A 12,235-nucleotide genomic window follows, 5' to 3' on the forward strand; every position below is an offset into this window, starting at 1 on the left:
CCCAGGGAGGCTTGCCTGGCACCTTCATTACATATCTTTTAGGTGCCAGGCAGAAACATTCCTTTTCAGCAAGGCCTTGAGCTGATTAAAGGTAGGCTTTTAAATGTGCTTCTCTGGGTGGGTGGAGGTATTGGGTTTTTTAGTGTACAACAACTTTGCAGGTGTCGGGAATTTTACTTTTTGAAATATGACACCCCTAACATGTTAGTATATTATGTATTGTGTGTTTTTAAATACTGTAAAGTGTATATAATACTGGATATAAATTTAGTAAATAGTCAGAATCCCATTGCCTTTAACTGTGAAAAGTGCTTCCAGAGTAGGGAGTTAATACAAATGTTTTATAAATGCAGAGCTGACCAGTACAAAGGAGGTCCTTTGGGTGTGAATAGAATAGAACTTTTGCCTAGATTTCAGATTTCAGTCTCAACTGTTAGTTAAAACAGGGAATGAGGTCCATTTGTGCAATGGGACTCCCCCACCCCACCCCACGACCCCTAAACCTGTTCTGGGATTTGACATCTCCAGTTAAAATAATTGCAGAACAGATTTCTCAGACCCCAGAGAACTAGACATTCCCCAGCAAGATGGATCAGTTGACTTAGAAGATGGTAGGTTCATATGTTCTGCAAAATGCAGATCTGTACCTCTGCTCTTTGCATACAGCAATTGGAAGTCACACTTGCAGAGGAAATAAAATATCACAATCTGATTGACACTGACATGGAGTAACCCCTGCACAGTTAATTTGCCTTTTTTTCCCCTCCTGAAAAAAAAAAAACTTGCCTTATTAAACTTAGCAATAGCAGGCAGTTTGCCCAGGCATGACTCTTGGATAATGAGGAAGATTTTCTAATGTATATCCCATCAGTGCCAATATTTACCTCCCTACCTAGCTTTAATAAGCTCTGAGAGTTCTGAAATCTCATACGGATAGGTTTAAGGTGAAATTTGCTTCACTCGTTTATTCAGATTAGTTCATATGTTCCGATTAAGGCTCTACTGGGGGACATAGTATGTGAGGACATTCTTCAAGCAGTCCTTCTGCCACAGATCCCAGCATTGTAGAGTTAAGGTGGAGTAAATGAATGTTTCAGAGCTCTCTATAAAGTTGTTTGTTCCCTTGTAGATCCAGGACCAAACAGTAGGGTGAAGATCGATGTAAAGGTTTTGGAAGGACAGAGGTGTTTTTACTGTTTTATGAATATACCTTTTCCCTGTTCCTGCACATGGTATTTTCAACATTGTGCAACTTGAGTTGGGAGAAATCCAGTTATGGAGAGTCTGTAGTGTGTAAGATCAGCAGTTCACCTCCTCTGGCCAAATACATGGTGCAGTTCTGCAACTTCTAAATACTGTAAATGTTAGCCGCCTCCCCTCTCATTTCTCTTCTATCTCCCTCTGTCTCTCTTTTTGCCTGTCTCACAAGGCAAGGCTATGCATTGATTCAGCATTTTAGCTCCTACTATTTTATGTTTGTTGTGTAGGTCCTGACCCTGAGGTAAACACCTGAGGTAAACACAAACCAAGGGTGAAGGACCTGCTGTGGAAGTTCTCCAAACACTACATCTGTCTTCACAAAGTCTCAGGAAAGCACAAATAATTCAGGAGATTCAATTCTTCTCTTGTATCCGGCATACACAGATAAACGTACTGTACATATAAATTCCAATTATTTGTTAATGTTGAGGAAGAGAAAGGCTCAGTGCCTAAAAAGATGTGGCAGTAAATGTAGTCCTGTAGGAGTAGAAGACAATCAGTAGCTAGTGGGAAGAGAGGTGCACATCTGTCTCCCTCATTATTAAGATTGACAAGCCATTTAAAAACATTCCTTTTATTCAGGCATTTGACGGCTGGAAGTTGCTGCTCCTTGCAGTTATTATTAGTTTTGAAATTATTAGCTTTGAGGATATGTTTAACTATAGTTCTTTTCTTTTCTTTTGTAATTGTATTAACTTTTCATGTTTGCTGCCCAGGGGAGGAAGGGTGGGATATCCAATTAATTCTTCATCATCATGGCTTACGTTTGATATGATTCACTGTTATAGCTGGACACTGCTGTAGCCCAGACGCCTCCTGACAGTCCTGTGGGTCAAGGTGTGAACCTGACAGTGCCTGATATTTAGTTAGCTTTAAAACTCACCCGGGGGCTCAGGATGAGTAATAACAGTTTAACCCAAATCCAGGTGTTTCTGCTCTCAGTGTGTGGACAATGGCCACTGTTGGGTGCTGATCCACAGTTGCAGTATGAGACAGAGCAGTGTTTCCTGGACATTTTAAAAGCAGTGTTCTCACAATACATGCCCTTTTTTGTTTTTTTTGTTTCTTGCTTTTTTATGCTGCTCTTTTACGGGTATGCATTCAGATAGCCTACTACTGGCCCAGATAGGCTTTCTGCATCATTGTGACCACAAGCTAGTATTTATCTGCACATCACAAACTTACTTGATTCTTTTCCATTTCTCTAGGGCTGTATCTACAAAGCTGAAGCAGAAGGCGATGGTAAAAAATGTACAGACTTCCCCTAAGTTTATGGTTGGAGGAAAGACCCTCATATTGACCGAGAGGTAAGCATAGGCATTTGGTGGCAGCCTTTATGCAGTGAAAGACCACAGGAGTGCCAACTATCAAACAGAGGAAAAACCAGACTAAGGGTCAACACATCTTTATAAATATGGTAATGTTACAGTACCTGGACACAGTTTACAAACCAATAAATTGGGTAGAATTACTAGGAATATTTGGAAGAGACCTGGATCCTTTTCTTGAGGAGCTGTTGAGTTCTCTCCATGTGCCTCATTTTCATTGGGCTATGGGGTTAGCAGATTTTCTTTTCTTTTTCTCTCTCCCCCCCCTGCCCCCCGTGTAATGCCTTTATTGATTTTCTTACATGGTAAAAATTATACATTCCAACTGAGATACAGAAAATAAAAATAAAAAATTACCAAATGATCCTTAAATTCCAAAAAAAGAAAAAAATACTTAATTTTACAATTACTTTAATTAATTAATTAATTAATTAAATTCTCCATATGACTTCCAACCTCCTCATTGAGGGTTCATCTCCCCTCCCCCTTTTATTATCACTGCTTAAATGTTCCTTATCACCCTTTCTTTCTTTAATCTGTCTCATGTATTCTTTATCTAACTTACATATTGCAGAGTTTAGTCAAAGCATGTCAGGGTTTTTACTTACGACAATGTTTAATTAAATATTCTTTATAAATTCCCCATTCTTTTTTACACCTTTGGGTTGTCTGTCTTCTAATGATCTCTGTCATTTTTGCTCGTTCAGTATATTCAAACAGTTTCTCCTGCCATTGCTCTTTCGATGGTATTATTTCACCTTTCCATTTTTTGGCGACCAGTATTCTTGATGCTGTTGCAGCGTATAAAAACATTATTCTTTTTTCCTTAGGAATCTCTGGTGTTAGCAGATTTTCGTTCTTCCTTTGCTTCCCCTTAGTTTTTGCTTTTAAGTTGTCTAGGTTTGTGGCCTTAGAAAGCCCTATAGCCAGTTATTACTCTCCTTGCAGACAGCAATGAGGACAGCATTGTGTGAGCATTTGTTAGTGTACTTGGCTGGTAATGCCACAGGGTCTTTCAGCCATCACCATGTGTCGATTGGTGCTGTCAGGGAACTGCCATCGGCTCAGGGGCGAGAGGGGAAAAGCCGGATGGATTACAGAGAGCCCCCAAAGATCATGGGAAGCAGCACCTTCTCAGCAGAGGAGAGTAACCACACCTCCAATAGAGAGGAGCTTCAGGGCTCGGAGGAGGTGAGATGGTGCCAGGACACCCTGCCTGAGCAAAGCGGGGAGGAGAGAGGTCCTCCATTACCCATGCACTCCCTGCGCAGTAGGCTTCCGTGCAGAGAGGGGAAGTGCAGACTGGGCGTCAAGAAACTACTCTGCTGGGGAAGGTTTAAGGACCGCCCACTCACAGATTCTGCCAGTAAATGAGCGAGCCACGGAATAGTGGCGCTCTGCATGGTGAAGGTTTTTCGGCACCAATAACGAGGCTTTACAGCCGACCAGGGAGGCATTTGCCTGATTGCTCTCGAGTAACCCCCTGATATCCTTACAGGTGCATTCATGCTAATGCAGAGCCTTCATTTGTGCACAGTGCTGTGATTAGTTGGCGGCAAGCGAGTTGCCAGAAACACCATGAACATGCCTAGCAATGCTGGCTTTTGTTTTTGCGGCTGTTGTTGTGTGGTTGCTTGTGCTCCTGGCTGAACATGGGATCATGATTCCTTTTTCGCTAGCATTGATCCTGGTGTCGCAGGTTCCTGGGATAGCCCTACAAACCAGAACCCATAAAATTATGAGCAACATTTTTTTTAAAAAAAATCTTCTCTGATGTTAAGCTTCATAGTGATTGTGAAGTGAAAGTAAGTTTGTGAGGCAATGTTATTTCAGTACAGTGGTACCTCGGGTTACATACTCTTCATGTTACATAAGCTTCAGGTTACAGACTCCGCTAACTCAGAAATATTACCTCGGGTTAAGAACTTTGCTTCAGGATGAGAAAAGAAATTGTGCTCCGGCGGCGCGGCAGCAGCAGGAGGACCCATTAGCTAAAGTGGTGCTTCAGGTTAAGAACAGTTTCAGGTTAAGAACGGACCTCTGGAACAAAATAAGTACTTAACCTGAGGTACCACTGTACTAAAATAGCAGCAGGTTGAAAAGCCATAAAAGAATAGTGACCAACATTTTTGGCACGATGCCGAAAGTCCAAAGCAGTGTCTAAAAAGGAGAGACTCAGTGAGTACTACGATATTTTATTATATGTTTTTCCCTCCAGCAGCCCTCTGAGGTGGGCTGTGTTGAGAGAGTGATTGGCCCAAAGTTCCCAATGGTTCTTCAAGGGCAAGAGGTAATTTGAATGCAAGTCTTTATGATCTAACACTCTAACAAGCCCACCACATTGTCCTTGAACTCTGTTTGAAATTCTGTATCTCCCTGTGCCATGGAACGGGCACTAAACAGCACAGCAGAGGAGTAGCAGGCTGGAGTAACAGCCAGATGCCATGCCTAGCCAGTTTCACAGACCCTGTCTAGGAATGCCACAGTTTCCCAGCTATCTGTTATACTTGGAGCACCAATGACTTAGATTGGCTCCCATGCATAAAAGTGTCTTATCATCTCTACTGATCTCGGTACAGTGGTACCTCGGGTTACATACGCTTTAGGTTACATACGCTTCAGGTTACAGACTCCACTAACCCAGAAATAGTGCTTTAGGTTAAGAACTTTGCTTCAGGATAACAACAGAAATCGGGCTCCAGCAGTGCGGCAGCAGGAGGAGGCCCTATTAGCTTAAGTGGTGCTTCAAGTTAAGAACAGTTTCAGGTTAAGTACGGACCTCCGGAACAAATGAAGTACTTAACCTGAGGTACCATTGTATTGCCTTTTTCACAACCCGTGGGAGCCATTCGTTCCTACTGATTTCATGATGCCTTCAGTATCTCAAAAAACGGTCCATATATGAGCACTAAGATCCCAAGTATTTTCATACATCAGATATGCTGAGATTTATGGAAAGAAAGATGTGCTAGGTAAAGGAAGAGAAGCTGGGTTGTTGGAGAATCCATTGGTTAAGCAACTGAGCGTCTGTTGTGCATGCAAACAGTCCCAGGTTCCCAGCATCTGCAGGTAGGGCTGGGAGAGAACCCTGCCTGAAACCCTGGAGAATTGCTGCCACCCAGTGTAGACAGCACTTAGTATAAGACAGCTTCCTCTGACCCTGTGCGCTTTTTTAAATTACTGCATTATCCAAAATACAAAAAATAATATATATATTTTTTTAAATGCTGAGATTCACTGCTTTGTTTCAAACTATTCAAATAGCAGTCTCTTAAAGTATATGCATATACTCAACACTACTATTTGCTTAATATTCCCTACCACATTTCCATGTCATCATATCCATTGTTCTCCAGACTAATTTATTTTCCAGCGTACTTGGTGAACTAGTAGCTAGCCCCAAATCGAGGACTTACAGTATCTGGATTTCCCATTACTTCTGAGCTATTTTCTATTCATCAGCAAATGAAGCCAGTTTTGAAATTAAATCTCTATTCATTCTCAGGGTCAATTTTTTTCTCGTTCAAAAACTTTACAAAATTAATAATGGATCCTGCCTTTTCACATTTTTATGTCTCTATTTCCTTTTTGTTCTTTTTCTTAAAAGCTTTCTGTCTCATTTTTATATGGTTTTCGCTTCCACTCTCATAATGTGCTGATACAATCATATGAGAAGGAGATTTCACAAGTTTCTAGATTGTCTCAAATCCTCCAGTAAGATTTAGTAAATCTCTTAAGTGCATTGTATATAACATACAGCATATTAAAGTGGCTTAAAAGACAGAGTAGGTGTGGGGGGGTGACCTAGGATTACATATTAGAGTATACATATGGGGACATATATGGGGATATAACATTAAATCATGGTTTGATGTTTCATGAGCAAATCTTCTGTTCACATAAGCTCATCACCTTTTGATGGTTCTCGTTCACTTCCTTGCTTCTTTGTTCAAGACAAACCATAGCCTGTCATTACACCTGAACTGGTTTGTTCTTATCCTCTAGAATGATTGACAACTGTGTGAATTGTCACATACTTAGATTGGACAGAATCCCAAGTGAGATGACAAGTTTGAAGAGTTTGAATTCTGGGCTATACCTTTCCAGATTTGGGGCAAGAGGGGATATTTTTCATTGATACATCATGGGAGAACATTTAGAATGTAGTTACTATCATTTCAGGATTAGAACTTCCAGAGAGGTAAGTGGGTTTTTACTGTCACGGCATGAACAACAAAGAGACTTATAGTATCTTGTCTTCACAGATTTATTGTAGTATAAGCTTTCATAGACTAGAACCAACTTCAACAGATACTAAAGTTTACACTGCAATAAATTTGCTAGTCTTTAAGGTGCCACAAGAGATTTTATTATTTCAGGGATAGGAGAATGCGACCTTTCTCCCTCTTCTTCTACTTGCATTTTTTTTTTAACTAAGAGAAACATAAGCAGGGCTTATCATGTCTAGCAGAGTAACTCCCAATGACCAACCAGATCCTTCTGGGAAGTCCAGAAGCAGGACTTGAAGGCCATAACCCTTCTGCTGTTGTTCCTCAACGACTGATGCTTAGCAGCACAACACCCCTGGTCCTGAATATACTCCATAGTTATCTGTCCTTTTCTGGTCCCAACAAAGAGCCCATGAGGCAAGGCAACAAGGCCAACTGATTGTCATAGCACAATGGGGAGCTTCTAGTGAGGCACTTTCTCCAACAAAAACTGCAGGGGAACTGAGACCTTTTGAGCTTTTGCCTCCAGTCCACCTCTCCTATATGCTGCCCCCTTTATTGGAGAAATACAGGCTTTTAAAAGGTCAACACTCTGGCCTGAATATGCTGTTGGGCTGATAAGAAAGTGTGGGAGCCACTTTCATACCATCCAACATGTCCAGGCCAAAATCTTCCGAGCCAGGCTCACAGGCGAGTCATGTGACCTGTGGGAGATTGTGGCCCCGAAATAAACACTTTTTTGGGGGGGGCTGTGCTCTCACATGAGATCATGGTCCTTCAAAAAGCACTTTTCTGGGGTGAGATTGTAGCCCGAGATCATCATGTCCAAACTGGCCACCATGCTCTAGCGCAAAAAGAAAAGGGATGTCCTGGTTTTCCTAGGACAGTTGCAGGGGACGCACTTGGTTCCTTAGACCTTGGAGAAAACACTGCAGGATTCACTTCTATGGGCTCCTGCCTGCCAGGCTCATGTTCCGTGGACCCTGATCTCGAGCATCAAGGTCAGAGCCAGGAACCTGGTCCAGCTCCTCAGTAAGTGCCACTGTGGCTTCTGACACAAAGTCCTGATGACTGCCAGATTATGACACTATTATGCCCAGCAGCCATTGATAGCTGTATATTCCTTGAATGGCTAGGAGTGCTTATTTCCAGCTATGGTTTGCCAGCTGTGGTTCCCCTTTGACAGAGATAACATGGCCAATGTACTCTATGGTCTGGTGACCTCCAGACTGGAGACAACTTAGAAACCTCAACAGATCAAAAATGCAATGGCCAAATTACTGACTGGGTTAACTCAAGTACACCCTGTTTTAAAACAGCTGCACTGGTTGGCAGTTCATTTCCAGGCCCGATTCAAGGTGCTCAGTAACTTCACCGTTTAAAATCTTGAACAACTTAGGCCAATAATATCTAGAAGGCTGTGCTCCATCTCTATTGGCCTTCTTAGGTGTTGAGATCTGCAGAGGGGCCTCTCTTGGTAGTTCTGACATCCTCAGAAGTGTGAGGAAAGGCAGCCTGGAGGGGGGGTTTTCTCTGTGGAACTCTGTTGAACCCACAGCAGTGCTTCTGCCATCTTTGCTGTACAGCTTTCACAAAACGCTGAGGATGCTGCTCTTGGCCCTTCCCTTTGACGGTTGGGGTATATTGTTTTGGGAGACCCACCTCTTTTCCTGAATGTGTCCTCTTCTGTTCCATTCGGGAAGTTTTTATTTGTTTTCATAATTGCAATGGTTTTATCTTTTTATTTAATAATTGCACTCTGTTGTTGTAATCTGCCCTGGGACCCTGTCATGAAGGCCGGGCAGGAAACCTAAAAAATAAATATAACCCCCTTTTGAAGTCATCTGTGTTGTTGATCATTATCACATCCTGCAGCAAATTTCTAAAAATATTTGGAGGTTTAAACTGCATATGCAGCTCATTTAGCAATGCAGTTTGTTGCTCTGTGTGCAGGTTAATGTTTCCATTGTGGCAACATATGTGCTTTTGCATCCTATTAGTGCTTTGTGCCAAATAGCCTGTTCCGGGACATCAAACTTTAATTTAAACAGCAGAGGATCAATAAGCTGAGCAAATTGCCTATGGAAACCTATGAATCCAGTGCTTTTATGGACAATTCAAAGGGCACCTTTATTTGCCCTAATGTGTAGCCTATACTCATCATTGGCTTTGTTTTGGTGACCATAGCAAGAAAACCTGGTTAGAGAATTTTGGTTGGCCCCACCAAACAGCTATATCCCATTTTTTGGGGGGGAGAAACAATGGCTTTGAAACAATATGTTTGCAGTATAGATATGCCCTGAAAAGGACAGAGAGTGCTTTCTCTGAAACCTGTGTAACTGATCGAGTGAATGCGTTCTCATTTCTTCCCTGTTTTCGCGTTTGTCTCCACAGCTATATTCCGAGTACATTAACATCATTATAAGTGTCATTTCACCAATAGTTATTATTGCAAAGTTTTGGCATATGAGAAGTGCCAAAAGAGAATTTCAGCATTCATCTTATAGAGAAAAATCTTGTAAATATGTGCTTTGCATCTGCTCAACATTTAACTGTCTTGAATTGGTGCCTTTAAGGTAATGCTCAAATAATGTTTTTCTCTGTCTCATCCCTGTCTAAGAGCATCTCAGTATAAGGAAACAACCCAGGATAATTTTACCTGCAATTCTAGTCATGTGGGATGACTTTCCATTGAATTCAGTGAAGCATAATTCTAAGTAGACAGGTACAGAATGGCTTTGGTCCAAGAAACTTACATATATAGAGGCAGAATATATAAGGTAGTAGGGAACTGCAAGAGTGCTGTGCATACCAGTCCAGGCAGGACAATGAGTCAAGATGAGGCAATGTAGCATATTAAGAATGAGAGGAAATGAGAAATCAGTAACCACTCTAAGAATTTATAGGGGTCAGTAAGTTTATTTGGCCAAAAGCTGCGTGTTAAGTATCTAGCTGATGTGGTAGGCCAAGTCTTTTCCCAGAAAAGTGCCCAAACAGCTATCTTCTATCTTATTTTTATTTATTGATACATTTATTTCCCAAGGAGCTCAAGGTGGCATACGTGCTTCTCTCTATCCCCATTTTGTCCTCAGAACAACCCTGTGAAGTGGGTTAAGCTAAGAGACAGTGCCAGGCCCAATGCCACCTAGTGCACTTCATGGCTGCATGGGGGTTGGAAGCCTGGTCTCCCATGTCTTAATCCAACACTCTAACCACTACACCACACTGGCTCCTAGGTCCATCTTTATAGGTGGCTCCTCAAGTTATCCCCTTTCTCTGATCAGCCTTCAAGCACATTGTGTTTTCAGGGTAGCCGACAACAGTGTTGAAAAATGATATACAACAACACAGAGATAAAAAACAGCAGTAAAAGCAGCATAAAAATATACTCAAGGGTTTTCGCTATTGAAATATACTCAGAGTTGAGAGTGGATTTCATGCTCTTTATTCAGCTCATAGTGGTGAGGAGGAATGAAAGTCCCCTCAAAGTATCTGCTTTATATACATTAATTATACAATGCGCTGTACATGATTGGCAGATTCCGGAATTCTCCTGTAGGCCAATCAGGTTGTGGATTCACTTCCATCTGGAGCTGGATTGGGTGGCTCCTGCAGACCAATCATACTGCTGCATTGTTCTAGGACCAATCAGACTGCTGCATTCTGAATCCTATTGTTCTAGGACCAATCAGACTGCTGCATTTTGGATCCTATTGTTCTAGGACCAATCAGACTGCTTCATTTTGGATCCTATTCAACTCAGTACATAACAGCTATGTTGCTAGGTTACGTAGCAGGATTCCATGAGAGGCTCCTGGTCAGTAGGCCAGGCAGCAATAAACAAATAGCCAGACTTGGCTTGTAGCCTACCATTGTTACCACTGCCATACAAAAAGAGGGAGGCAATTCTGAAGATGGCTGCACATGATCCATTGGAATAGCCCAAGGATAAACTGTGGGGAAAGGTCAGGCTGGCTTAGAGCGTTTCAGCAGGGAAAGGAGATAGAATAAAACTTAAGTGTTTACTCTTCCCAGATCCATGGAGGGGAAAAATAGGGACGTGGTTGCTATTTTGCATATGTTTGCAGTGCACATATGTAAGGTGTTGTTCTGTTCTTGGTCACCTTCCAGGAAATTCTAAGGACATCACATTGGTTAGAGGGGAGACCTGACCAAGAACATTCACTCTGTGGTATACTGTAGGCTGCAGTCCTACACACACTTACCTGGAAATAACACCACCACCATTGATATCAATGGGACTTACTACAAAGCAGGTGTATATGTGATGGTTGTAGTTCTCTTTGCTAATGTATGTTGAGAAAAAACTGAACACAGATTATTATTTTTTTAAAAAAGAATTTTATTACTTCTTTCTGGATCTGAACAATTACATTATCCTCTGTACTTTCTGTGTTTTCTACTGCTGGATAGCATATGCTTTTTCTTCTGAAGGAATATTCTCACCCCATTATGAAATTGTAACTAAAAATGGCGAAGGAGCATAAATTGCTGTGTTTAAAAATAAAAGGCTATGGGAAAAGGATGTATAAGGCTTTTGCTCAGCTCATCAGCCACACTGAATCAGAAGCTGGAACTATCTCTTTCCCTCAGAGCACGGCTTATCCAAATCTTCATGGACAGAACATGAACGGACTCCGCCTTGATAAAAGGTTTTCCCCCCACACAATCAAGCGAAGAGTGTCCCAAACGCATCTTATCCTTTGTGGGATACACCCACAAATCCCTATAGTACGATATCCCTTGTAGACACATTTGTTTTTTTGGGTGTGTGCGCAATGAGGCTCAAGAGGCAGATAGCTATGCTGCAAGTGCAAAGCCTGCAGTACAGAGTAGGGACTGCTGTTCTGTGTGAATGTGTGCAGAGGAAAGAGGAAGAGAGACTGCACGGGGCTTCTCAAGACTGCCTTCACACTGCCGCCTTGTCCACAAAAGTGAAAGCAAAAGTGAGAACTGGGTATCTACTTAGCAAACTGATTACAGCATCTGTTTTGTCTGCAAAGTGGTAAAATAATTGATTATGGAGCTCCACCAAGCCAGCTGTCAGTGTTTGAAAATGGGAACGTGTTGAGCCATGAGGGGGGCCCTGCATGTTTGCCAGGGAATGGAGCAGGCAGAACTGTTGGTCCTGCTCTCTGGATGTCTATGACTGCACCTGCACATAGGTTTCAATAATGCAGATGTCTGTGGCAACACACATCCAGGGAATGGGCTTAGCTGATCTTCTCTTTTTCTCTTTCTAGCAAACTACCATTACTATGCCAGGGAAAGGCGAAGTCTTTCTGTGTGAAGTCCCTAAGCTCCTCTCCGCCTCAGAGAGGTCACAGCTTCCTTCCTTCTTGGTCTTCAAGTTCTCACTTCAAAAGCAGAGACTTCCCACGAGAACAATTGTCCAAT

General features: G+C 42.0%; 1 protein-coding gene across 8 annotated transcripts in view; it reads left to right on the forward strand.

Annotated features, from left to right (window-relative positions):
* LOC310757641 (uncharacterized protein) overlaps positions 1–12,235 on the forward strand; it is a 109,102-nt gene that overhangs the window by 63,943 nt on the left and 32,924 nt on the right. For all 8 annotated transcript variants that reach the window (XM_083603107.1, XM_083603108.1, XM_083603112.1 and 5 more), the window contains exon 3: positions 2,469–2,567. In XM_083603107.1, coding sequence (XP_083459233.1) covers positions 2,469–2,567 — 99 coding nt within the window. The remainder of the gene's footprint in view (positions 1–2,468; positions 2,568–12,235) is intronic.

This window comes from Podarcis filfolensis (genome assembly GCF_964270895.1).
Source record: "Podarcis filfolensis genome assembly, chromosome: 1".
Classification (NCBI taxonomy): domain Eukaryota; kingdom Metazoa; phylum Chordata; class Lepidosauria; order Squamata; family Lacertidae; genus Podarcis; species Podarcis filfolensis.